The 27,246-nt window shown below is 42.0% G+C and overlaps 1 protein-coding gene across 3 annotated transcripts in view; it reads right to left on the bottom strand.

Moving 5' to 3' along the window:
• LOC140311331 (neural cell adhesion molecule 2-like) overlaps positions 1-27,246 on the bottom strand; it is a 281,107-nt gene that overhangs the window by 72,041 nt on the left and 181,820 nt on the right. For all 3 annotated transcript variants that reach the window (XM_072388877.1, XM_072388747.1, XM_072388807.1), the window contains exons 2-3: positions 11,097-11,171; positions 2,731-2,937 (exon numbers count right to left, since the gene is read on the bottom strand). In XM_072388877.1, coding sequence (XP_072244978.1) covers positions 2,731-2,937; positions 11,097-11,171 — 282 coding nt within the window. The remainder of the gene's footprint in view (positions 1-2,730; positions 2,938-11,096; positions 11,172-27,246) is intronic.

The following is a 27,246-nucleotide window of genomic DNA, read 5'->3' as shown; positions in this document are numbered from 1 at the left end:
AAATCAGCAACAGCTCCCGTATCAGTCTTCTCCGTTAGCAGGTCTTCAGCCTCAGCATTTGGCTGTGTGATTTATGCCAGACTGTTCCCTAAAATGAGCTTTTACTCCCTGACTGCACCCTCCGCCTGTGAACGTGTCTGGCATCTCACTGTCTTCATTATCTTCAAGCATGTCTTTGCATGTTTTTGTCATTCTCTCTGTTAGTTTCTCCTCATTTCCCCATCATTTGTGTTCCCATTTCCAAAATCAACTTAAACACCCTCTGTCTCTCTCTCTCTCTAAAGCTTGAATACATCTGCTGACACTTATTCGTTCTCTTTGTATCCATTTCCTGCCTCCTTTGTAGTCATGCTGCTTTACACGAGAATCAGTAAGGGAAACATCCTCTCTGGAGTAACACTCTACTGCACACTTGACACGAGCAAAATTAGGATATACTCAGCACTGCAGAGTTCCTCCTGTGTCATTGGCAGAGACACACTGAAGTTAACAGTCTCAGATAAGTAAATTCCCCAGGACCTGTCTCAACTGGGATCCACATCTGTTCCCGTCTTAACCAGCCAATTTAGATGGTTTGGGAAAATGGGCTTATCAGCCATTGTGCTCGTGTTCATTAATGAACTGGGAAGACATGGAAAGCGCTCACTCAGATATTGTTCTTACTTTATTTTATCATGAATAGGAACTCCTGCCACTTTGTGTAGTGCTGTAAAGACACAAGACTACAGAAGTTAATTGAAATTACCGTGGCTTGTACATCTTAAGATTTCCTTCAGATTCATTTTCAGGCACATTAAAGAGTCTTAGAACCAGAACAAGAAAGAACCAGCGCCCAGGAAAACAGCTCTGTGAGGCTATGCTTGGGTATAGCAACGGTTAACATGTCACATACTAATGCTAAGCATGTAACATCTTTCCCTCTCTGTCCATCGAGACAAATAGCTACCTCTCCACTCATACAGCAAGCTACATATATGGATGGATCCTCATTTCTTTTGTACAAACATGCAGCACTCAATTGTTTAGTTTACTTGTATAAAAATAACTATTATTTTTAATCATCAGATATTGTAGCCTTCTAATTGTAATTGAGGTCTGAGGTTTGTCTGAAACCATGGAAACAAAGGCTATATACTTTATTTTTCTTTAATTTCCTCGACGCTGGGTCAAACACAGGGGAAAAAATAAATAAATAAATAAAAAATCGGCCATATGTTGACATGTCAGGAGCAACTGGTAGGATTCAACTCTCTCTTGTGGGGTCATGAAAGATAATGTCCAGTATGTTGGGGTGCAACCGGTCCACCTGAGGAGTCATCACCTCCTCTGGCTGTGCGCCGGTGGACTGAGGCTTTAGGCAGGTTTTCATCCGTTTTCCGCTTCCTGCAATCTACACCGCGGGTCGAGAGAGAGAGAGAGACGCCTGGTTGCCATGGAAACAGTGGTTTTAGGGAGCTGGTTATGCGGTGAATGAGTCGATGGCTGAGTGGTGGCAGGTGTGATTGAGGCTGTGATGTCTCCCCTAATGCTTCACTGAGAGAGGATGAAAAGGCAGACACGCAGCAGGTGAGGATTTCCTGAGTGTGTGTCTGCATACAACAGTGTGTGTGTGTGTGTGTGTGTGTGTGTTGGCTAGTTGTCTAGAATTGAACCCCTGCATCTTCAAGTTTCCTCCAATTAAATTTGGTGTAGGCTCCAGATCAAAGCTGCTGTGTTTCAGAGTATATGGTTAGTCACATCTCAGAGCCCCGCTGGTTCTTATGTAATTTCTCTTAGATCCCGTTAATCTGTCCCACGTCACTGCTCTGCCTGTGAACAGAGGGTGTTCGAGTGCTGGGAATTTCCTTGCAATGATTTAAAAAAACTTGATAGATTCAGACTTTTCATAGTTTATTATATTTGCCATACATTTCATTACCCAGCATGGACATCTAAATGCTCTTCTGTTCAAAGAACGCTGAATCCTTTCATTATTTATGCTGTGCTGGCTGGAAACTAGCAACATTTTTAGGAATCAGATACTTCGATCAGCCTTTAAAACATCACTTGTAATACTGATCTTTTGGTTGTACAATACAATTATCCTCAAGTTGCAAAAAAAGTTCAGTTTTTATTGTACATGTACAAAGTGTACATGAACAGCAGCAAGTTACTTTATCTTCGTCCACGTCTTATTATCCACAGGAAGTCCTGGCAATGAGATGGTTGTCTGGCTCAAGGACACTCTGAAGGGGCAAATAGTAGTTAATTTACTGCTCGCTGTTAAGATGGGATCTGTGATGCGACAGTCTCTGTAATGACCAAGCCACCCCTTGCCTTATAACATTCAGTTTTGACCAGGAAAAAATAATGGGTCACCAAGGCAGGTTAGGCCCAGTGCCATGTCCCTCATTAAGTCGGGCTGGATTCAAGTCCTGTGGCATTGCTAGCTGTCATTATACCTTAATTGCAAGAATGAATGTAAGAAGCACACACTCAACCAAGCTCACGCAGAAAGTCAAAGCCACACATGGACCTGAAGTACACAGACACACAGATAGAGGGAACATTTTTAACAGCTTGTGGCTGCGAGTCAGTTGGGACTATGAATCAGCCGTCTCTCTCTCTCTGTGATCAAACGCTAATGCGGGGGCTTTTTTCCTCTTCATGCCTGATTCTCCTGGGGAGGCGAATGCAAAGCATCTGCAGGTAAAAGAGTGAAACGTGTGTGCACATATTGGGCGAGCTTACGGTAGATTTCCAGCACCACCGAGGCCTCCTCCGTGTGGCCGCTGGCGTCGGTGGCCTGGCAGCGGTAGATCCCCGCGTCCTCGATGATGGCGTTGTAAATGATGAGCCTGGATCGCGATGTCTCCATGTGGAGGGCCATTCGCTTAGAGGCCACAATGCGCTCGCCCTGGGGGTTGTACCACTCCAGCCTCACTGGCTCACCGATAGCTAGAAGCAGAGAGGAAAAAGACTAAATTAACAGATTAAACTGAATTTGTTTTATTCATTTTTACCAAGCAAATCAGGCTGTGGTAATAAGTTCTGGTTTAAACACAAGCATGCTTTATATCTTGAAAATTCAACCTTGACAGGGCAATCTTGCTGTGATGAATTTCCAATGAATGGATGTACTTTAGAAATTGGTCCAATAATACGAACCTTCAACCTTCTCGTCTCAGGATTATTTGTGAGAATAGTGAAATTACCCTTGAATGTCATTTACTTCTCTGGGATCTGAATGCTCAGCCTAAAACATCGGCTCAGTCAGTAGCTCGCAGTTTGGGTAGATTTAAACTAAACTAATTATTTAATTATCTGGGGGTGGGTATTTGCACCCATTCTGAAAACAAAAAAAGAAACATTATGTCTTAAGGGACAACCAAAACTGAGAAAAAACAAAACAAAAAAACACCTATAACAAAAAGAAAAAGAGATCAGAATAAGACAGCAAGTTGCTCCACGTCACCAGATTCTGAAAAACAATTCATCCAGACTTTTTCAGCAGATGTGCTGCTTCTTAATGAGTTTCACATTCTCTTCTGTATCCCCCACCAGGTTTTCCTCCCAGTACAATGCTACGAGAACTGAGAACTGTTGCTGGAACACGTCGAGAGAACAGAAGGGCTGAAATGATATGATTATGTCATAATTCTGAATTTACACAGCTAATAAGTCTGCAAAAGAATAGGCACATATGCAGACTGTAAATTGCTCTATTATTCCTTAGATTACTGCCTGTGCGTGTACTTACACACAGGGATGCAAACATAGGAACAAGTGATCAAAAGCTAGCTCGAACCCTGGCGTCCTTATGCGCCCTATGAAACGAGAACTCATCTGGCTACTTTGGGAGATGATAGGGCCATCTGTGAGCAGCCGGCGCCCTTTGCATGCAAAGTCTGCAAATAAAAGAGTGACTGTGGAGGACCGTTACTTTGCTTATCAATCAGCCAAAGCCTGAAACGAGCGAGAAGACAGATGGAGGCTTGTCCAGTTACCTTGACACAACTCACTTTTGACATTATTATGGAAAAGGTAGTTTAATGCTTTACACCTCAACAGCAGAGGTTCTGCTCAACAGCTCCCTGGTGTAAGGGGGCAGCTTACATGGTGTAAAACATCGACGCAAAGCTAAATGATGACAAACATTCAGGTTCCAAGCTACACTAACGCTAACTCTGATCATCATCGCATTCTTGGCATTCGTGTCGGCTACCTGTTCATTTCGAAGCACACAGATCTGAGCACTCGCTGCTACCCAATGGATTCCTGTGGTTCATGTGGGCACTCGCAAGGAACAGATAAGTCCCCGGCAGAGCTGCAGGCGTCTCTTTCTACCTGCTAGCATTACAATCTTATCTCCCCTCTACATTATACAGTCTGTTGACAGCACAAACAGTGATGTGTTCGAGCTGACGCAGGGAGCACTTTGACAGGCCCATTTGATTCACAGATGATCTGAGAAGACAGGAGAGTGTAGCGCGCCGGCCTCCCTCTGCGTGCCTTTGCATCTGCATCAATAGCTGGTCTTAAAATCTGCATAAGCTCTGGCGTTACGAATCATTCCTGGCAATAAAGAAAAGTCAGTCACTTCGTGTTCTAAAGGTAAAATGCTACACCAAACGAAGAAACAAAGAATTCTAAGGGGACAATGCGTCCTGCAATATTTATGATCCTCGATTGAAATTTCGAAGCGGCCTCCTCAGCTCCTGCAAAAGTAAGATTACCAACTACAAATGCCCCTTGGTGCCGGAATTTAGCAAGCAGAAGCCCAAACACTCCCTGACATCCCCTCGGTGGCTGGCACTAGAACCTCATAAGTAATTGATTTAGGTCTCAAGGGAAGAAGATAGCAGGAGAGAAAATAGATCTGAGCTGGAGGAAATCTCGCTGGTCAGCATGCATGATGTCAAAATGATCTGCCTCTCTTCATCCACTCGTTGGCCCGGGGGGAAATGTTCGGCAGGTCTTCTGGGACTGCCAACGAGACCTTCCCTGCTTTGCTTATCTAAAGAAAACCACACAAAAACAAATGCTGCTGAATCTTGTTTGACTATTTAAGGTGCCCCTGTTTGCTACTCCTGCCAACGATTGCTCTGGCTCGCGGCCACTTCACTCAACGGGGGGCTAACCACACACCTAAACCCCATTTTATCCACCTCCTTATTTGTCATACCCTGAGCACAGGTTCGTATCTCAGATACCGGCTCTCTGTTTCCCAACATCTCTAATTACTAATCTAAATGCAAAATTGAGCACTCGTGAACTATACTTCCACGATTAGGTGCTTGTTTTCAATGATTGCTCATATCCGTCAGGAGGCTTTTGTTGACATCATTGCCACGGTGATTGCCAATAACAAGTTTTAAATCTTACAGTGGACCGGAGGTGCTAAACATTGAATAGCCAAAAAATACAGCAGTATTTCAGAAAAAAAATATGGGCTTTTGTGTAATTAGATCATCTGAAATATTGCATTTTTTGAGATTTTGGGCTGATTTATCACTGGGTGATCAGAGAGAAAACAAGCCTGCGTGTAAATGAAAGGAGCCGAGTTCAAGGGAGAGTGTTGTTATTTCAGCTACCAGTGAGATGATGAAACACCATCCCACCATGATCCATGAGCAGGCTATAATACAGTGGGAAGATTTGATGTGATTTTCTTTAATCTTTGGGAAGCCATCACTTTATCTGCCTCTGCTGCAGCTGCAAAGTGAACCAAATGTGCAGGATCTCATGCAAATAGGAATGCATTAGTATCTGTATTGTATATGTAATACAAAGATTAGCACTTTTTGACAAGGTTTTGCTTTGTGAACAGTATTTTAGAAGGTCAGGTGATGCTTGATGACAAACCTGAATTCAAAGTAAACACAAGAAACAAAAAAAGATGGACGAGACTCAGTGAATAATTCCCTAAATTCAACAATTAACCTTCTAATACTGGCTCAGCACCTAATGAAGAACCTCTATATAGACCAGTGAGCAGTGCTGACCAACATGTCATTGGGGTCATCAGGTGGGAACCTCCTTTCATCAGTGTTTCGTCTAGATGGGCCCACAACACCTCCAGGAGGCCAGACAGTGAGTCACTCCCCTAATGCCAGCCATCACTGCTCCTCACACCACAACAACCATCTTTTTTTCCACAAGCAGTATTAGTATCAGCTACCCCAGCCTCTCACCAACTGCACACCAGTCATAGCAGGGTGGGGATTCAAACCCTGGTTCGGGTAGGGGGTAATGAAAGTATAGAGGGTGCCAGACGTGGAGGCAGGACAAGACACACAGCAGGTTCAGCAGATAAACTCACCTAAACAGTCCTACAACAAGAAAAAAATGCCAGCAAAAACAAGGCCATACAGGCCAACTCACCTGGTTTCAAAAGGCTCACGTGGGCCACGCCCTCCACTTAAATACATCCTGGATTTCTTCCCAGCTTCCTCCAAGAGTCTGTTTACCCTAAGTGCTCCCCCTGCTGGGCCCCCAGCTACTATTGCTTCTTCTAATCCAAATCCACTGACTGGACTTTACTGCCTCATCTGACACTTCCTTTACTATTTTCCTCACACTCTGTCCACTTATACCCAACTCCCTCCACAATGAGACAACAGAGTTTGCAACAAATCCTCTACATCCTACTTCCAATGGACATATCCTAACTTTCCATCCTCGCTGCTCTGCTTCTCCACGTACCAAAGCTTTTTCCTTTCATATGCTTCTGACACTAATGCCTCCCAAGGAACAGTCAGCTATATGAAATAGACTCTCATTCTACTCCTTGACCACAAGACTATATCAGGCCTTGTAGAGTTGTAGAGGCTATTTCCTGGAGAACAACAAGCTTATCTCCTAAATCTACCTGCATCTCCCAATCACAAGCATCCTCTAAGCTGCCTTGCCTCCTTATTGTCTTATTAAATTTCATCCCCTCTTGAACAAACTGAATTGCCACTCTCTTCACCTTAGACCCTCCTAAATTCACCTGTCTTCGTTTATCTTCAATACCTGCAGCTAAGCTACTTAATACTTGGTTATGTTGCCACGTATACCTGCATTGTGACAGACTAACCTTACAGCCTGACAAAATATGCCTTAGAGTTGCAGTACCTGAACATAACAAACATAACAGGTCTCCATTTACCCAGAGTTTTAGGTAACCTTGTCCAAACAAATCCAAAGCTATGGGCTATTCCACGCAGCTGAATAAAAGTGCAGGCAGTTAACAGGAGGAGTTGAGTTGAGATCTGGATTTTTTTTGTTTGAATGAAAGAAGATTTAGCAGCGGTGGTGCCCTCTTCTAGAGGAAAACCTTTGTGGCATCAATGTCAGAAGTTACATCAAATGAACTCCAATGGACTTTGGAAATAAATGGAGGTTTGATGAGGTTGAGACTGAACTCTTTGGCTGCTACGAGGAAAGGTAAATGCAGGAAAAGGGTGCTGAATCTCAGGATTTTTTCTGTCGAGCACAGGGGTGTATTGATCATTTCTGGGCTTGTGCTGCAGCCGATGGCACAGTGAACACTTCACTGGCTGGACGGAAGAAGCCAACATCAGATCGTGTCTGAAGGTTTCAGTGAGCCTCACAGATTCTTTTAGCTACGCATCATCAATGTTTATTTCATTTAAATAACAATAAAAAAAGGTTTTGTTGCTACAATCATAAAAGGAAATGCTTCATCGTTTCTATGCCTTTCAGTCACCAGATCATCCCACTGTACACTGGAACTGTCACTGTTTCTTTGAAGTTTGAACAAGGTATAAAAAACAGTCATATCACAGTCTGTAAGTTATTCAGATGATAAGCTGTATGGATTCAACTGTTAGAAGTAATTTGCATTGTGATCCAGCGGAGGGTGGTGCAGCATCGGCTGGGTCTAACGCTTACCCAGCCAGCCAATCAATACAAGACTCCAATGTCGCTGTTTCTCCGTAAAATGCAGGAAACTGCATTGAGAAAAGTCATCCAAAGAGGAAAATCCCAACAGCAAATAGCCCGAGTAGTTGTGTTCGGAAGGCTGTTTGTTGACTTTGTTACAAAGCAGATGTCTAACTTTATAATGAGAAATCTGCAGACTCATCTGCTCGCTTATCGCCCGCTTGAAGCAGCAGACGCACCACTCATCAGCGAGTGAGCATCTGGCACAGTCAGCCACAGCAGGTCCATTGCCAGAGCCACGTAAAATGCCCCGATGACAATACAGCAAAGACAAATTCACAAGAAGAATTGCATTTTTATTTCAAATTTGTAAAAATTTGACTTCTGGAAGAAGTGACAGCCTTACTGTTTCCACCGATATCCGAAACAGTTCATGTCTATTATTGAGGCACTTTCCTACAATGTGGCAAAAAAAACAAAGTAATAATAAGAAAAAAAAGAGACTCCAAACACAAGGTGACTCGGGTACAAATGTCTTTTTGTCTCCCCAATGTAGACTATCAAGAGCCAACTATTTTCTAAGGACAAACTCTACATCTGTAGCCTGCCTGCCGACCATTCTTCTTTCAGCCTCTTACTCGCGGCGTCACCTTTGTCCCCCCCTCACATCTGCTACCCCGCCGTGGCCTCAATTCAACTCTCCACTTACAAAACGACCTGTCAGAGCACTTTTTGTAATGCTATTAATGAACTTATTCTGCTTATTCGCCACACATATTTTCTCCTAAAAGCAAGAATCAGTGAATAGTCGGCAAACCACGACAAAAAGACATGAATTCGGTGTGAATGATGTGTAACTATTGAACTACTGGTATGTACTAAAAGTCTTAGAGAAAGCAGCTAATACAATCATCTCTACATCTATCTATCAGTTAAAACTTTAAAGCATGTCACAAAACGCTTGTTAGCAGGTGGAGGCTGTCTGGTCAAATCTCTGTTTACTGAGCACTTTGCGGACTTTGAGTAGCTGCTCTGAAAGCTCAGGCTCGTAGATCATCGTTGAACTTTTAACAAAACATTTCCTGACAAATGCTTTTCACCTCAACACCAACGAGATGTCCTCGAACTGCCCTGTGAGAGGATCAGGTGATCCCACCTAAAGCTTCACATCAGCTGATGAATTAAACATGAGCTGCGATGGACCCGTCAGCGATAAATACTTTTTATGGTTTTGTTGATTTTGAGAAACAGCTCTGGTGTGAGCGCAGTGGGAGTTGGCGTGTGGGCTTCATCAGTGTTGTCCAGGAGGGCTCGTAGATTTGATTCAACGTATAACATAATTCTACATTACATCGTTGTGTGTGTGGGGTGATATTCGGGACCAAATAGGCAAACATCGAAGTCAGAGATGCTACAACAAGTGTCCCAGCTACATCTGTTTAGTGAGAAGAAACCAGAAAAAATGTAAAAAGCAAAGGCAGAAAGGTCCCTTGAAGTCATCAAACTGGAAAATTCAGGGAACTTTTGTCTATACAGCCAAAGACTCATTTTATATTGTTCAATTGTCAATGCTGGTGACAGCTGATTGGTTGGTTGGTCATCGTCCGCACAGCTTTTTATATCCTGATGCTGGCATCTTTTTTTTTTTTTTTAAATTGCTGGCAATGACAAATGAAAGTGCGACGAAACCTCTCCAGAAAAACGTTGCACCAAGCTTTTTTCTTGAAAAATCTATGTCTGCCTTTTGGTGCAGTGTGTTTCTATGCACGGTTCAGTTGAGCTATGGTTACAGATCAGACAAGTTCAGCAACTGGATGGTTGTCATTGTCCTATATGAGCACAGGAGGGGGAAACCGATTCATTGGCAGAATTTTTATGCGATGCTGCTATATGCCCAGTTGACCTGTTGCATCACAGAACAAAATAGCTGACACGCAGTACGCAGAAATGATCATCCTGGAGGGGAAAGGCTGTCTAACCAAATTCATATGATGTGTCGGTAACTGTAACAAGCAGCACAGAAAAGCCCCTTTGCAGGAGTAGATTATCCCGATGCTGAATGTGTGCTTTTACTATCATAAGAGTTGCAAACATGTTGTGAGCTGTGTTGTCAACATGGATACAAGTCACTGGAAACACACCATAGAACCATCCCAGTGCGACTATGAGAAAAACAAAACAATCCGCCTAACCTTATCATGACCTGAGAGGGATGTAAAAAACAGCGTATTAGGGACACTGAAAAGAGTAACCAGAGAAATGAATACATCATAAAAGGTAAAGGATGAGTGTAATATTAAAAAAAAACCTGCAAGATGAAATACAGAAGATTTCAGTGCTTTCACCTCTGTCCCCACACTTCAGTTCACACCCACCACACCACATTCTAACTGCGATTCCCCAGCAAGTGACAGCTGAAAAGTCACTTTAAAAACTCGTATGTTGTTGGTTTGCAGGTTCACTTCAAGCTGTTCTGCTTTCTGCCTCCGACTGTTCTGCCATGCTTTTCAGTCTTCTCCATTTGGCAAAGCTGCGTGTGAATATGGTAAAAAATTAAATAAATAAATAAATCAGGCTTAGCTCGACAGCCCGTGGTGGAAAAGGCCAAAAGAAAGCAACGTGCGACACAAACACTTCCTCCCACACACTTTGCCAGTGGATGGTGGCTACTTATCTCCCACCTCCACCTCTTCTTTGCCTCAAAGCTTTTTTCATTCTTCTCAGTTCTGAGATTTTTAAAGTATAAGGTTTTACCCTTTGCCTGTCAGGCGCCGCCAGTTTGATTCCATTCACCCCTACTTGTCCTCCCTCTCGTTCGAGCCATTTCAACACACCCCCACAACCCAAACACAATTCTCCTCGTGTGTCTCTACTCCCTTGGCTGTTAGCTCCACGCTGCGTGGGTTGGCAGGAGAGAGGTGGCAACCAGCAGGAGGCGGACCTCGGCCTGCCAGAGTGGGCCGCCACCCCTCAGAGCTGCTGGCCTGGACATTGGATTCTCTGCGATAGTCAAAATATGCTGCTCAGAGGACAATGGGAAACAAAAACGAGAGGGGCGGGGATGTCCAGAGGCAGGTCAAACAGCCTCTCATCTCACTAAAACAGAACACATGGACTGTGTTTGCCTGAACTCCCTTGCTGCTGCTTCTCCGACTTGCCTTCAAAACACACACACACACAACTTCACACACGAGAACATAAAAACAAAATGTGTGTGGCATCTGTACCTGTGCAGATGAAGAATTTGGACTCTCCAACACTCAACTCCACTTTGTTCAAGGATATGGACACCTGCAGGGCAGCTAAAGAAAAGAAAAGAGAGAATACAAGAGGACAGTGATTAGTTATTTATGATCAGGACAATGGATTTTCACATTTCCTGACTGGGGAGACCTAACAGTTCATAGCATGTTTAATCGGCTTTGACACACGTCCTTCCTAATATGGCATTGTGCAAAAGTCTTAAGCCAACCATGATTTCAGGAATGCCAGGAAAATAGGAAATAGATGCTGGAATTTATTGAAACGTGCGCATACAAACAGAAATACACCATGTAAGGCCAAAAACTTACGTAAGACAGTTTTGACACCTTTATGCTAACGCTGCACTCTTCAGACAAGCTTTCTTGTCATTTCTTGAAGTTATTTTCTGGAATAGTTCTCCAGACTAATAGTTCTTTGCTAAGTTATCTTTTATGTGACGGCACAACACTGGATCATCCCCCGACTGGACTGAAAATTAGTGAAACTGCAGGCAATGTCCAAAGAATGTTACGGTTTAGGTTCTGTTTCATGTCTCGTCTCGTCATTTCCTGTTTTATTTTGAAATATTAACTTCCCTCTCGTTCCAGGTGTCTTGCCCTTCCTCCCATGTCAAGCGTCTGATTGTCTTCCCTGATTCCCAAGTGTTTCCACCTGTTCCCCTTGGTCCCTCATGTGTTCAAATAGTCTGCGTTTCCCTTGTCTTGGGCCAGTATGTTGTCTCCGTCCATGAGCTTCATTACCAGCCATCTCTTGATTCACAGCCATAGTTTCCACGAGCCTGCAGTGAGCGATCCTCCTGCAGAGCTATCTTGATTTGTAATTTATAGCCATAGTTTATTTATTCATCACAGTAAGTTTCATAGCTTTGTTTTGTTCCTCGGTTTTTGGAGAGTTATTGATTTGTAAGTTTCATAGTTCCTCCCCGAGCGGAGCGGTTTTGGTTTATTGGAAGATTTTGTGCCGCCATTAAAGGCGAGTTTTACGTTTACAGTTAAAGTTTCATAGTGCCTCTGTTTTTTTTTAAGAGTGCGTCCTTTGTTTAAATCTGCCTCATCAGGAGAGCGTGAGTTTATGTTTGTTATTGTTCATAGCTTTTCTGTTTTCCTCCTGGCGTGGAGAGAACTTTCACAGCTGCACTCATCCTCAGCCATAGTTACTGAGGAGAGCGCTTAGGATTCTCACAGCCTGTTCTTTTGCTCTGTGAGGAGATCGTCATCCTGTTATTTAATAAACATCTCTCTGCATCTGAACCGACCCTGCAGCTGTGTCCTGACTCCTGAGGTTCTTGACAAAGAAAAACTTAAAAGCAAAACATAAATGAATGAGGGGTGAGTCCAGAGTTTGGCGCAGTTTAGTAAATAAAAAGATCCCGAGCAATTGCAAAAGAAGGTTTACTCTTAACCAAACTTTAACCACATTCCCAGTTCCTGTTCCTCAGAACAACCGAGCCATTCTTCAAAACAAAGCGCTCAGACACAGATTGGCGTCCATTAGGCGAATGGCTGTTTGTGACGAACTTGTCAGTCAGCTTTCACAATGAATGGGACTCCCCTACCTGTGCTAATGCCATCTGCAGTTATTATTCAGTTATTAATCATATTCCTCATATTAAACAACTGATTAAACAACAGTGGGGTAGGAATTGTCAAAGCTAAGAAAAAGACGTAATTGGTAAACAAACTCAATGAGAGTGATTTTTCTTTTTGTTTTTTTTTCTTCTTCTCTTTTTTTTGGTGGCAGTCAGAGACAATAGACTTTTTTTTTAGAAAATAGAAAGAAATACAAAATCTGCAGGTGGATAAGCACTTCACTTCAATGTCAGGGTAAATGGGGAGAAAAAACTTGCAGTTGGTATGTCAGAGGGACTAAATTTGTAGAGTCAAACTACAATCAAAGGCCATTTGTCTGCACCAGTCTATTGTCAGTACCACTATAACGCCACACAAAAGGTGTTCCAGTGAAGGTTTTTCTAAGGTTGAAGTGAAAGGAAACTATCTGAATAGGAGTTTGGAAGCAGTCGTAGCTAACATGAATTTGTGAAAAGGGAGAAAGAAAGAGGAGTACCAGAGAAGAAGAGGTACAGACAAAAAAAGAGAGTGAACTCCAGCAAGGTGGAGAGGAGATTGTCTCTGGATGTCTAATGTGATGAGTCATGATTGGCAGCTCAGCGTGGAGAGGGTCACCTCTGGGCCAGAACCTCTTGATGCACCATCACTGACTGAAGCTAGATGTTTGACAAGCCCTGTCATATCGCAGCTTCTCATTTTTTCCCGCTGGAGCTACAAGTCTCGTTAGCATCAACATCCAACCGCACAGACGCACACACAAACTGAATAATAATATTCTAATGGATGTTAATTCGCTCTACAACTCTGGGAACATAATAGCAGAGCTCAGGGCGCCTGTCAATAACTGGGAAAATGATGAAATCATTATCTGCTGCCTCTCTGGGGAGGATGGCTGCAGCCTATGGCGGCATCACACTGAAGCTGCTCTGCAGCAGTTATCACTGGCAGCCATCAGTCGTGACCCCGGGCTGCCTATAGATGGCAGTAGAGGGGCACTGACACATACACACCATGAGGTAAAGGAGCTGCTTTATCAATACATATTATCTTTTTTGCTGTGTAACTCGGTAGCTGAAACACTTGGTGGTCAGTAGCATCACAAAGATGGAATGTATGATGAAATAATACTGGTCACATTTATGCTGTCATCCTAAAACACAGATGTTGTGAAGCACACATTTAGCCACACAATTATAGATCACACAGTGCTTTATTTTCATGGTGACTGAATTTGAAAGAGCGTTGCTAATTACACATTCAATGTTATTCTCTGGTCTGAGCCCTACTACTTTCCTTGAGCCACTTCTCCACCACCTGTAATCATTTCAAATGCTTTTATACAGCTTTAAGCCACTCCTTAACTCACTTCCTGCGATGTACTGTCAAAGAACAGTGGTCATCACAAACATACTAGAACAGACCAAGATTGTTTAACTTTGTCCGGTGTTCAACCGTTCGGTTTAAAAACACAATGCACTCAAACTCTGCTGAAATGATCTGAGGTATGAAACGGAGACACTCGCAGTCACACAGCACCCACATGCATCGCTTCAAATGAACGCAAATGTTGTTTTCAGGTTGATTAATCAGATGCATTTAACCCCGTGTCCTTCCTGTAACTCAAGGCACATTCCAATCAGCGCCAGAGTAGTTCAAAGGGTTCCCTTTATGAATTGATCCTGGTCCAGTCGCTGAGTGTGATTGATCATGCGGAACATTGCTTTCAGAACTCAGCAGCCAAAAGAAAAAGCCTGGCCTGAGTTTTTTCTGTTCTGCCTGAGTCATTGGTGTGAGTCATATAATTTAGTTCATTCTCGAAAATACAAGTGTTCATCTGACTTCTTTTTTTTTAAAGCTGCTTTTTTAAAATTCACGTCACAATAATCTCTACAGCAAAAGCCGACTAAATTCCAAATATGACACTGGATGTGAGAATCTGTTTATTCAACATCGTTTTGCCTGGAGGGGACACAAAGGGACATTCTAATTATATCAGTTTTTAGACATGGACTGTTTTTCAGCCCCGTTCCACCGGCTCATCACGGAGCTTGGGTCAATATGTTATGAGCCTGGTAGCAATTACCAGCTCTAATTATTAGCTCCTTTAAGAAGCATTAGAGACAAACAAAACAAGACAGCAAACAAAACCATTGATTGTCATTTGCAAAGTGTCATGGGTGGTCAATAATTTACATAAATTCAAATTCCCTAACAACAACGAGACATGAATAATACCAGTATAACTGATGAATTCTCAAAGATAAAAGGCTAGAAAAGCACGATTTATGCCAACAACTTACTCGCTAAACTCACAAAACTTGTTTTGTACTCATGAAGTGCAAATAACATCTAAATTTACAAGCAAATTCATTTAGAGGGCGTTTAAAATTGAAACAATTTAGGTGTAATAAGATGTATTGGTCTACTTTGAAATGTTACTAAACTCTACCAGTAGCTCACTTTGCTAATTTAAGCTGATGTTAGCAAACATTACAATGACAGTAAATCATTGACAACACTGAGACAGTTGCCCTCTTTAAGGCTTTTTTGCTCTTCTTCACATTAGTTGAGCTGGTAGTATACTATACAATTTTAGCTGGGTGTAACTTACATTACTTTGACAGTTCTATTTAACTCTTCTACTTCTTGTAATGTTCATGTTGCTTACCTTAAGCTAACGTTACAAACCTGACAAAGTTAACATCACTGTGTTGGTGGTCCCATTTCCAAAGTTAGGATGTAGTTTTTATTACTTCAGTCATGTTTCTATGCTTTATGCTCTAAGAAACATGGATAACAGCTAATTACCATTAACAACATACTTAGTTTTGTCATGTTTTTGTACATAGAGAATAAGAAGGCGACATCACGCACTTGTTGGTTCGGATGCCTTGTTGTATTCTCCTTTTCTCTGAGGCCATCTTCAGTATGTCCAGACCCTGAATTCTAACTTCTGGATAGTGTTTCTAAACTAAAAATGTGGGATCAGCCTCTAAAGTCATATCTCAATTCATTTCTAATCCTCATAATCAAATGTTAAACATGCATGTCGACCAAGATTGGTTTCAATATAAAAACACATCCTTATTAGCAATACAACAACTCAGGAAATTCACCACACATGTATCCATTAAACAGACTGTATATGTGACAAACATCAATTTGAACTTTAATGATTATAGGCAGAAAGTAGGCTACACGCAGCGTTGCTTATAGCAGCAGGCAAAATCCAAATGTTTGACTGACAGAAAAGAGAGTATCCAATCAGCTGGCATGAAAGAGGTATGTAATTATTTAATCCTGTAATCCATTAAAGCTCCATTAGAGCTATAAGCAACTAAGATGGCCGGAAGATCATGTGTTTTTCTGCGTTTTGACATCTAAGAAACTAGAAAGATGTATGTGTACTATATCCCTTTATTTCTGAATGTGTGGGTGGGAGGGAGGTTGTGTATTTGTCTCCATCTATGTGTGTAAATGTTTTAAGGACACAGAGCACCCAGGACCTGAGGCCAAAACTGTTCTGCTTTAATGGCATGTGATTTTATTGAGGATTTAAAAGGAATTCTTCCCCTGAGCCATAAAGACATGGAGCATGAGACAAAGACAAGCAAAAGAGTGGGTGGACCAAGAGCAAAAGAAAGCCAGAGATAAAGTACTAATTACTGGTTTTTTTGTAACCACACAAGCCTGTGCGTCTTCTGCATTTCATCAAAAGTGTTGGCAAAGGCAAAAATGATTTGCAGCAGGAAATTAACTTAAAAAGTCAGAATTCCTTAAACCGAAAACATCTCTCAGATGAGCTGTGGTACATGGAACCAAAAGACCATGTTCAGAACTTTGCTTTCATTTGTGTAGAACTGCATGAGAATAAGACAACTTGTGCTTTATCTTCCTATAAATGAGACCAAAACTAACAACACTTTGGGCTATTCAGTTAGGTGCGTTCTCAAACCGTATCCTACCTCATTGTTTCTAAAGTGAAAAACGTGACCAAACGCAACAAAATGTGATCTTACTACGGATTGGGCAGAAATAAATTTAAATGTGTTTTTCCACAATATGGCAGAAAACAAAACAAACACAGTACATGCAAACTGGGGACCAGAAAAAGTAGGGACTAGATGTGAAAATATTCAAGATGTTAGAAAAAACACGACAGTCTCCACAAGACCTCTGAAGGTGTCCTGTGCCAAAAGGCACCAAGAAGTTGGAGGCAAAGCCTCTAAATTGCCATGCAGCTACAACCTTATGGAAATCTGAGTTTTCTAACACGTTCACAGAGGAATCGCAGGATCAAAGAAAGAAAACTAAGACTTAACTTGGAGCCCTTCGAGCAACTCACTGGGCTCTATAACGACAAAGCAAAAGCAACGCTGGCTGTGGACCGCGAGCTCTGACAGCTCCGGACTCACGTGCACAGAAATGCACGGCTGCTGCAACAAAGAACACAGAGGGTGAGTGATCTCCTAATTTGCTAAGAATTTCACCACATTGCTCTATCATTTCATTGCATATGGTTGTTTGCCTCTGAATGATGGTTGAAAACATCTTATCATCACCTTTAAGTGCTGCGATCTGCGAGGTGAAGGTCCCATGGATCATACTTGTTTTTCCAGCACATTCCATAAATACTTAAGCAGATTGTGATCTGATGAATCTTAAGGTCAGGTAAACATCGTCAACTCCGTGTTAAGTTCCCCCAAACTGTATATATATATATTTTTTCACATTTCTGCTGCATGACAGGGGCAGTGTCCAACGAAAAAAAGGGTAATGGCCACTTGAGGATACTTTTATCATAAAGCATGTGATCAGAAGCAATGTTTAGGTCGGGAGGAAGAGCTTAAACAGCCACACTGCTCATCACACTTTGAGTTCCTTACACTCTCAAATAGCCTATGAAACCACAGTTGAGCAGAATCTAAAAAAATGCACCCTTAAATGCATTACCTCGAACATAAGTATGAAGCGTTATGGAGTTTGTGAATTAGCTGTTTTGGCTAATGCATTCATATCAAGCTGTGTGAAAATCTGTCTTTATGAGACCCCACCTTTATGCATCTGTCCCTCAACATAACAAGCCTGCTTTCACGCTGCTGAGGACAGGAGAGTGCAGGAGAAAGCTGCCTCTACTCAACCAACCACATCCAATCGTACAGACATACAGTATCTACTATTCAGGCCACGTGTACAGTCTCAGGCGTAACCCACAGCTACCTATTATCTTCCCACTCTCCCACATACCTTCTCTGTATCTCTGCTTTCGCTCACCAACTGCTCTGCGATTTATGTCTCCTTCCTCAAGCCTCTTAAGCCTGAAGCTGCAGTGGCGGCGATGGACCTCTCTAGTTGTGAGCTGTGAGTTGTGAGCGCGCACGTTCATCCGGCGACATGCAAATATGCAGATGTTTGAGGTCAGACTGCAGTGTCATCTTTTGCTAATTAGCACGAAGAGGCAACTTGAGCTTATCAAGCAGGTAGCTTAAATGACATTGTTTGCTTATTTCATCCATGCGGTCTTCAGTAAAAGTAGTCTTTGTGCCTGCTTTAGTTTTTTTAAAAATGAAATACAGCCCCTAATGAAGTTAAAACGTACAGCAAGGTCTAACTAAGCTCCCATTCTTTGGTTTTAAACGGTCTGATAATACAAAAAAGGCCTTCAGGCCTTGTTTTTCTGAATTAGGAATTTCATCATCCACGGAAACATTTCATTTTCTGCAGTCTGGAGAATTCTTAAAGCAACATTTAGTATATTTTGAGCAACTTTTTATGGTGAAAATATACATTTTCATCAAATAAGAACAACATCAAGGCGTCGGGTGAAACTTCAAAAGACAATGGAATGAAACGCACCAAATATTCTCATAAGCTTCTTTGTTCAGATCATGTCTTATCACATATATGGACATGAGTTATACTTTTGTCCTCTTTTGTACTGTTTCTTTTGGGAAAAGAACATCTGTAAATCTGTAAAAGCACGAAACCTTTTAACATCAGTTAACTCTTGTTAGCCTGTGTGCTTTCGCGAGTTTTCTGTTCATATTTAAACCATCCTGTATCTAAAGGTTGGTTTTAAATGTACTCCTCATGATATTTTAGTTTGGATATCTGAGAGATCATTATGCACACGTCTGTTCATGAAAACAGGTGACACATCCATCTGGTCTGCACCAATAAATCATTCTAGATACAACTGGCGGTGTGCAAAGCTGAAAACAATAAAAATAATTCTGTAAGCGCCCTCTCTAACGTGTCGCTGGTGGGAGCCTAGCTCTGGGTACGTTTCGTCCTTCTTAGAATCTTCTTAACATTTTCTGATAATTATGTCCTGGGAAATCATTTTTTAAGGTATTTTTCTCGGTGGTTTGGATGCTGTGCTGCCGGAATGATTTCAGCTGGTAACACCGACATTTACTACATCTGTCATCAGGCAGAACTAAGGCATCAGGGAAGTTGTTTCAATGTGGGAGCAGCCAAATGAAATTCACAGAAAAAAAAGCCAAAGTAATGCCTGAAATAAAACATCAAATCCAGATGAGGAGAAGAGCTGATGGCAAGGATACAGAGGAGGAACAAAACAGAGATGAAGGAGGAGAAATCTTCACCCAAACAACATGGAAAGATCAACATATAACATGTGACAAAGATCCTGTCTCTGCTTCACTCATTTCTGTATGTAGAGCAGAACCTGAAAAAAATGTGAAAAAATTAATCAACTAATATCAAATTAAGTCTTATTTCTAAAAAAAAAAAAGACTGGAGGCTAATTAATTTTCATTTTTATTAGTCAATGTTAATGAATGATATTAGGTAATGCTAATAGATTGGTCCAATTAGCATGCATCGCCACGTTGCCATGGTGTAATAGACTTTGACATTGTGCTTAAACCATCAATGTCCTGTCAGTGCCGAGATCTGAAGCCAGCTTGCCTCACAGTTTATTCTGAACTTGAACTCACCAGCTAGCTTATTCTAACAGTTAGTGGAGGAAACCTGCTTTAAATCTTTGGGTGACTGTACGATCTTGTCAGGTCTAGACAGATATTAGCAGTTTCCATTCTCTCTCCATGCTTTCCCTCCCTTACTCTCCATCCACCTGTCACTCAGTTATATATTTCTGTCTTTTACATATGAGAGACTGAAGTGACTGAGGTTGCTGATCCGCTCATTAAATATGACGCACCGAGCCATTAACACAGAAAAGGGATTGTGTGGAGGTGGCAAGAGGTGAAGATGTGTTCTTTTGTGCGCTTTAGGACAACCATTGTGAATCAATGATGAAATATCGTTCTTATTTCATTTGTACTCACTCTGATCCCTTTATTCCCAGGGGGAGCGTTGTTTTTGCAAGCAGTTGGGGAAAATTGTCTTCAAATATGTATTGCTGGAGTTATGCAAAGTTAAGTATCTTAACTGCTTTTTATGAGAAAAGTTATAGAATCTTTCTTTTTTTTTAATTAATTGATTTTTTTCCCCTGTAAATCAAGCCCTACTCATTCGTCTACACATAAATGTGCTAAGATTCTTTATAGCTCTCTGTCTTGGGGCGAATCGGGGGCATTTATCCAAAGAAAATATTGTAAGAGGAAAAATGAGAAACAGGCAATGCGAGCAAAAATTAGTCATGATGTGATATGATTACTTTTATCAACACAACCAGCAGCACCAGCAAAATGCGAAGCAGCAGAGGGAATGAAGTCGCCACCATCTCAATCTGAGATGCTGTAAGACAATGACAGTAATATTCCTTTAGGACCATTTAGGCCAAAAATCAATCATGAAACCCGCTGAAAGCCAGACAGAAAGTTGCGGCTGAGTCAGAGGGCAGATGAGTTACCAGAAGGAAAAGAGCTGAGCGCCGAGTGGCGATGCAATCATCAGCCATGATAGAAATGAGGGAAGTAAATAGACGGAGCTCCAATGCGGGTTTTCAATTGCTACCTTTGCAACCAGAGCTTCTCCGTGTCACAAGGTGAAAGACAGAGCAGAGAAGAGATTTGCCAAATGACATTTCTGTGTACAAAGAACACAAGCTGACATAGTATGCTAACCCGCAACTGCAAATATTTTCATAGATATCAAACCGTACCTTTTAAAAGGTATAAACTGCAGTACATCTGAGCTATTTTCACATAGCCCCTGTCTGCTTTATCCTCCATCACAAAAGATGATTTCTATTCTAGATTACACACAAACTGGAGCCTCATACTGTGAAAGAGTAAATCCAATTTCCTTGGATATTGTGTTCATATTTATGGAAACATAAGGGAAAAATAGGGCCTGTAAACATTGGTGCAAGATAATGTCGTTATCCCCATTCGCTTCTCCAAAACTGAATCATGCTCCACTGGATATCATACAGAAGCTTTGACCATTTCCAAAGTATTTCTCTATTCTTTATCATTCTCTCTGCACTCCTGAGTCCTGTGCCTAATCTATTAGTCTTATTTTTCTTATCTCTGTCGTCCCACCATTTCTGTTCCTTGATTTCTTCCCTTTCATCCCTTCTCTTTGAGCCTCTCCTCGGGCTGCAACCTGCTTCTGAATATGGTTTATGGACATGGGACAATATTCATACCTTATAAGTATTCTCCCCAGAAAGGATAAAGCGGATTCTATTAACTCACATTCCAGTCTTTTCAGGTTTCTCTTCAACAACTGTAACACATATAGGAATGGAGATTGAGAAACCTTGAATCTGAAGCAGCCAAACCATTGTGGACAATCTGTCACCTTGTTAGTCGATTTGTCATTCTTGACTGCTAATGATGCTCTCTTTGGTGTTTGGTTGTTACATAAACAGCAAAGCATATGTGAAACGGCGCTGAAAGTGTAAATGACTCAACTGGGCCATTACTTTTGGAAAGATTGCTGCTGCTTCTTCTGTGTATTAATAAGGTCATCCATCAAGACGAAAAGGTTCCCGCCAAATGATTGGGTTAATAAAGCCAATTAAGATGACGGTCCATTTTTCAGGATACAGGCAAGCTAAATGAATTGTATATAAACGAGAGACCATTGTTGGCCCATAAGTGTGCTTTTCGGTTTCACAGCAGTGTTGTTGGGGTCAGCGGCTGTTGTAAACTGGTCGGTTGCTTGAAAGCTTACATCAGAAATAGTCTGGAGATGATCCTTTTTTTTTGGTCAAGAGAACGAACTCCAGCAGAGGCGGGCGAGAGGTCTGCTCACGATGATCTCGGAGAAATTCAAAATTTCCTGCCATTCCGACAAACACTGCACGACATATTGATCTTGTGGGAGGGTGCCCGACTGAGTTCAGCTGATTACTTTCCCGGTCCTCTGTAAGCACACAGAAGGGCGAACCCCGGCTTTCCACTTCTGTGGGAGGAGGTGACTTGATTGCATTTGGCAAAGAGTGATTCAGTAATAAAATCTTGAGGCCTTGGAGGCAGCATCTGATTTTCTGCTGAGAGTGGTCTCACAGGCTGAAGGAGACTGAAGGTCCAGCTTTTGTACTGCAAGAAGCAGACAGAGGAGCGACGCAGCGTGTCTGCAGACAACTTGTCAGTGTTAGTAGTCAATGTGTCGAAATAAAAAGGAGCTCGCTGTCCATTAGTCTTATTTCACCATCTTTTTTGAATAAGTGGCAGTTTGAGGACAGACTTCGAAACAAGCAAATGCAAATGGAATATGAGCAGTCCCAAACACCAAGAAATATGTTGGTTTTTTTTAATCAGCAGAAAAAGCTTTATTATCCTGCACTCCACTCAGTCTCCTCACGTGTGCTTTCTTTAAAAGTAAAAAACACGAAATTACACAGTTAAAAGTATACCAAAATAACAGAATTAGATTAGGGTCACAATTAGGGATGAGAATTGATCAACTTTTCCTGATAAAAAGCTGGTCCTTTTCCAATTCTCTTATCGATCCTTAACCCAATTGGTTAAAACCAAAGTACACGAGTACACAATCCAGGTTCTAATAGTTAAGCAGGTTAAACACGGGGTTTGTTTGTCTTTGTCAAAACCAAACAGGTAATATGAATGAAATACAAAACCGATTCGAATAGAATATGGGACACACAGACTATGTGTCCTAACCTACTGCAAAAGCAGGTCTTCTTCTGTGGAGAAGAGGTGCAAACAGTTCATAATAATTCCAGTGAAAGCATGGTGACACCCTCTCACTTTCCCTGCCTGTGCAGCAAGTGTGAAGGGGTTAAGCTGAACTGTCAGTTGGCTGAGAGCTAATATTAGCTGCAGCAACAGCCTCGCTGTCAAAGCTGCACATATGGGGAGCGTTGTATACATGGCACTCCTAAAACTGAATTCCACGTTGTGGAGTAAGATGTTGCAGCGCATTTCTGGTGAAATAATAATTTCATCAACATTATAACTGGTGCTATTGTCACCTTTCTTCGTGAGATGTGGCTGGTCTTTGGACTGCTTGTTCCTGTCTGCCATGACAGACACACCACGCCTGTACATGATGTTGCTGATTTCTGCTCACCTGCCGGCACCGATAAAGGATAACCGGTTCTCCCCTGACTCTGCATGGGACTTTAGGAGAAAAATTAAGAGTTGACATCATGCTATCAATTACATTGCACATATCCAGAGGCAGTTACTTGCTGCAGCGTGACTTAGTCTGCAACCCTTCGTACAACTTGCGGGAGTAAAAGAGAAGAGAAGCAGTGAACCGCTAATATGTGTTAGTAGTGCTGTGTGAAATTATGTCAGAATACAAAACAAACAAGAGTGAGGTGATCCATCCACAGCCGACCTCTGCAGTGTGGGTGTTTTATGCATTGTGTGATAAAAGCAGGGTTCGTACTCTACAGGGGCAGTAATACTCATTTTGTCACTCACGTTTGAAATCATGAGCCTGCAAATTTTGAAGAGAGTAATTTGCAGTTGGCTTGACACGAAAAATGGTACCTTCTATTTATATCCTTAACACCAAGTTGCCATGAGGCTGAACGTGACAGTATTGTTCCTTCTCTGGTTATTCATGAGGCAGCATCAAAACAGTGAGACAGAGCCAGTGATTCAGATCAGTTAACACTGTTTGAAACAATTAATAAGAAAGGCAGACATCAAAGTGAAGCCAGTGCTGAGTTGCTGAGCTTCTTCACAGCGAAGGATAGGACGCTCTTCAGAGCAGCATCGAGGCCAGCCTTGAAAGAATTGAGGAAAACAGGTGCTCCTAAATATGCAACGCGAGTGATGTTGAACAGATCCTTTAACAGATCGTGTGTAACGAGCCCATCTATAAGGACAGATAACCAACTCTAAGCTTAGCACGGTGTTACTCTTTGTTTCACACGCCCCATTTGCTCAAACCCAGCCACAGTGAAAAGCCCAACAGCTGATCTGTAGACTGTAGTTTTGTGTAGACAGATGCAGGGAGGGAATTAGCGCATACTTTAAGCAAGAAAGTAAATCCAGCAGAGCTCATGTTGTCAGCAGGAGGATAAATTCAGCAGCGACAATGATTCAGATGCAGCTCTGCTCAGTTTAAGGAGCCAGTAAGAGGAGGATTTTAAGGAGGGAAAGGATCCAGTGGGGATCTGTTTCATCATATCAATGGGTTGTATCCACGGAGTGTAGAAACTGCTCACTTTGTTATAAAAAGTTAAACATCTGTAGCATGTAGACATATTCAGGTTCCAGTTTTCTCTATTACTGTAAAAATGAATAATGAAATAAATTCCACTTCTTCTTTCATGATGCAATCCATTACAGCTGCAGAAAGCTCTACGAGTTCACTCTACTTCTTGCCACATTTGTACTGATTCTATACAGGTGAAAGACTCCACACTGCAGTGAAAAATCAGCTTCGAGTAGAAATGTGACAGGAGAGCAGTCGCAGTCATTTAAATTCTGGTTAACTGGTGCCGGCTCGTCATCGCAAAGCAAACCGGACTGTGGAGCAGGGTTGACAGGCACAGATGAGGCATCCAGCAGACTTGGATGTCGCATTGGGAGCAGAATCTTTAACAACAGCTCATTAGTGCGCGCTGACTGGATGTATTTGTGTGCTATGTGAATAATCACGTGGGGGATGAGTAAACGCTTTTGTGGGTGATTCAGAAGTGAACACAAGCTAAATGAGTGCTGCCATTAACAGCCACATCCTGTTTTCATGTATCTATATTTAGGAAGAGGCATCTGTAAAGTGTTGGCCACACTGGACCCCTGTCTTTGATGCCCTGCACAGCATCTTTTATCTCTATCATCTCTCTTATGCACCTTCCCTCTCGCAGTCACGTTAAGCTTCTTATCTGTTGTGCAAAATGAAATGAAATGCACTATTCAACACAACGTACAGATTCGCAATTTGGCTGTCGTCTGGCAAAAATATGCTCAATTTAGCTTTCATTCTTCAAGTAGGAGGCTGCTGCGTGTTCTTTTAAAAAGAGGCTGTTATTTAGTCTTTAGTCTCAGCAGGCCAGTCAGACTCACTTTGACAATATGCAATTGTGGAAGTCAGACCGCCCTGAATGCAACTGCATGATAAATATGGGTGATGCTACATTAAAAAAGAAAGTAGGAAAAAAAAAAAACTAATTTTGTAATAAATTCTGATGGCATAAAAAGAGTATATCCATTTACTATTTTCTAAAAGTAAGAACAAACCATGCAGAAGTTTGCATGGTTTTATTTATTGATGCCAGCAAAGCAGGAGAACTCTGTAGAAGACAGAAAATTGGGTTTAGGAGAAGAAGAAACAGCAGCGTGAGTGAGCAGTGGAAGTCAACCTGAGGTCTGGACCAAAAATATGTTCCAAAACTGCCCAAGTTTGACAGAAGGCTTCAGCAGAGTGGTGGTGCTTCATTCCGCAGTGCAGCACAAAGATGGCTCCAATGGAAAAGTCATCAAAGGAAAACTTTTCCTGCACCTTCACCACAAATTTCAGGATCAGAAGTTAAACGTCACCAGCATCTTAACAAGAAGCACTGAAAACATATCCGAAAAACACCTTTTCAACTGTTAAACACGGAGGTGGACAGATCGTGCTTCTGGTTTGTGTTTCCGGGGAACTGAATACAGGCCCAGAAAAAGAGGTGACAGACATCAAAAGAGCATTTAGACTTTCTGAACCTTGCCAGAAGGTGTGTTAGATCTACGTTTTTGTGAAAACTAAACAGTTTAAGAGGGACATAAAAAAGTAATCTTGCATGAAATCCTAAAGAGACATTTCATTTTTAACTCCCGTGTATTTGGAAATCTATTAACAGTTCATCTATTTACTCTAACAAAAAAAGAGTTTTTGCATGTAAAACACACGATGCACCACAGCTTTTTGTGCCTGCCCTGAAAAATATCTTCAAACATTTTAATTTTAGTGTCGATTCAGAGATTCTCTTGTGCCACATTCAAGAGGGAGACACTGAGACTGACCACTGCGGTGTACCTGCCTGCTTCGCCTGTACGGGCTGCAATCTTTACCTCTTATTTCATGCATGCTGAAATGAATGAAGCAACATGTTTTTTTCCCCTCTGTGGAGCAGCGATCATTGCCGCGGGGATTGAAATGGCACGGCGGTGGGCTGATTATTCTCCTGCCACATTCTGCCGGTGGCGATGACACGGCCATTATCTCAGGCCTGTGGATTAATTCAGTCACAAAGGAGAGGTCACTGGCTCCTGCCAGGCTTGAGAGAGGAGACTCTTGGGATTATGTGAGGGGGAGTCAGGCAAGACAGAGCAGTCTTCTTTTGGCTTTGCTGCAATGAAATTCAAAGGTTTAAGGTCAACAGTCTCCCTAATTGAAGGGGTACGTCCCACGACAATACCAGCTCAGACTTTTAAGGCTGCAATTTATTGCTATGGCGAGCTGAATTGCAGTGATTTTCTGAAATGTTATGCTAAATGGGATAATGTTGTGCTCTCAGTTTAAAAAGAAATTGGATTGCGTTTTAAATCCCAAATACACCAAACTGGCAGTGAATATGTCGCAAGACTAGGGTCGGATTGGAGGCGTTTATACGTGGAGTTGTACAGCTGTGTGTATATTTACATGTCGTACGGCCAATATGTGTGACAAATATAGCAAAGACATACAATACACAGCAGGCTGGGCAAAATACAGCTATTTCATATTGAATCCATAGATCTACCAATGGAGAATCTAATGTTTTTGCCCAATGAAGAACAAGACTAATAATGAGGCTAAAAGATAAAAAGAAGTCATAGCCTGAGCTAATGCCATTCTCTCCTCTGATCTCAACATCAGTAATTCAAAGTCTCAACGTGTATTATTAACTTTCCAGCTTGTTCAATTCCTCCTACTCCAGCACACTTTGGTATTTCTCTTTCCCTTCCGAGCCATCACCTTTAATTTTACTCAAGTCAGCCTTTCATCTTTCCCCCTTTCTTGCTTCATTGTGCAACGGATTGCCCGCTCACCTTTTCTGTCCGATTCCTTCCGGATATCATGTCTCTTTGTTCCTCACCACCTCGGCTCTCTGACAGTTTCATGGCTGTCCGTGTGGCATTCGTGACAGAAGCTGCCACCAACTGTCGCCGCAGCCTGGCCAACGAAGGACTTCGAATGCCAGGGCCGGCCACCCTTCAGT

This window comes from Leuresthes tenuis, unplaced genomic scaffold, assembly GCF_036924035.1.
Source record: "Leuresthes tenuis unplaced genomic scaffold, fLeuTen1.0.hap1 SCAF_1, whole genome shotgun sequence".
Lineage (NCBI taxonomy): Eukaryota > Metazoa > Chordata > Actinopteri > Atheriniformes > Atherinopsidae > Leuresthes > Leuresthes tenuis.
The sequence above is the reverse complement of the archived record's forward strand: the minus strand, read 5'-3'. Positions and strand labels throughout refer to the sequence as shown.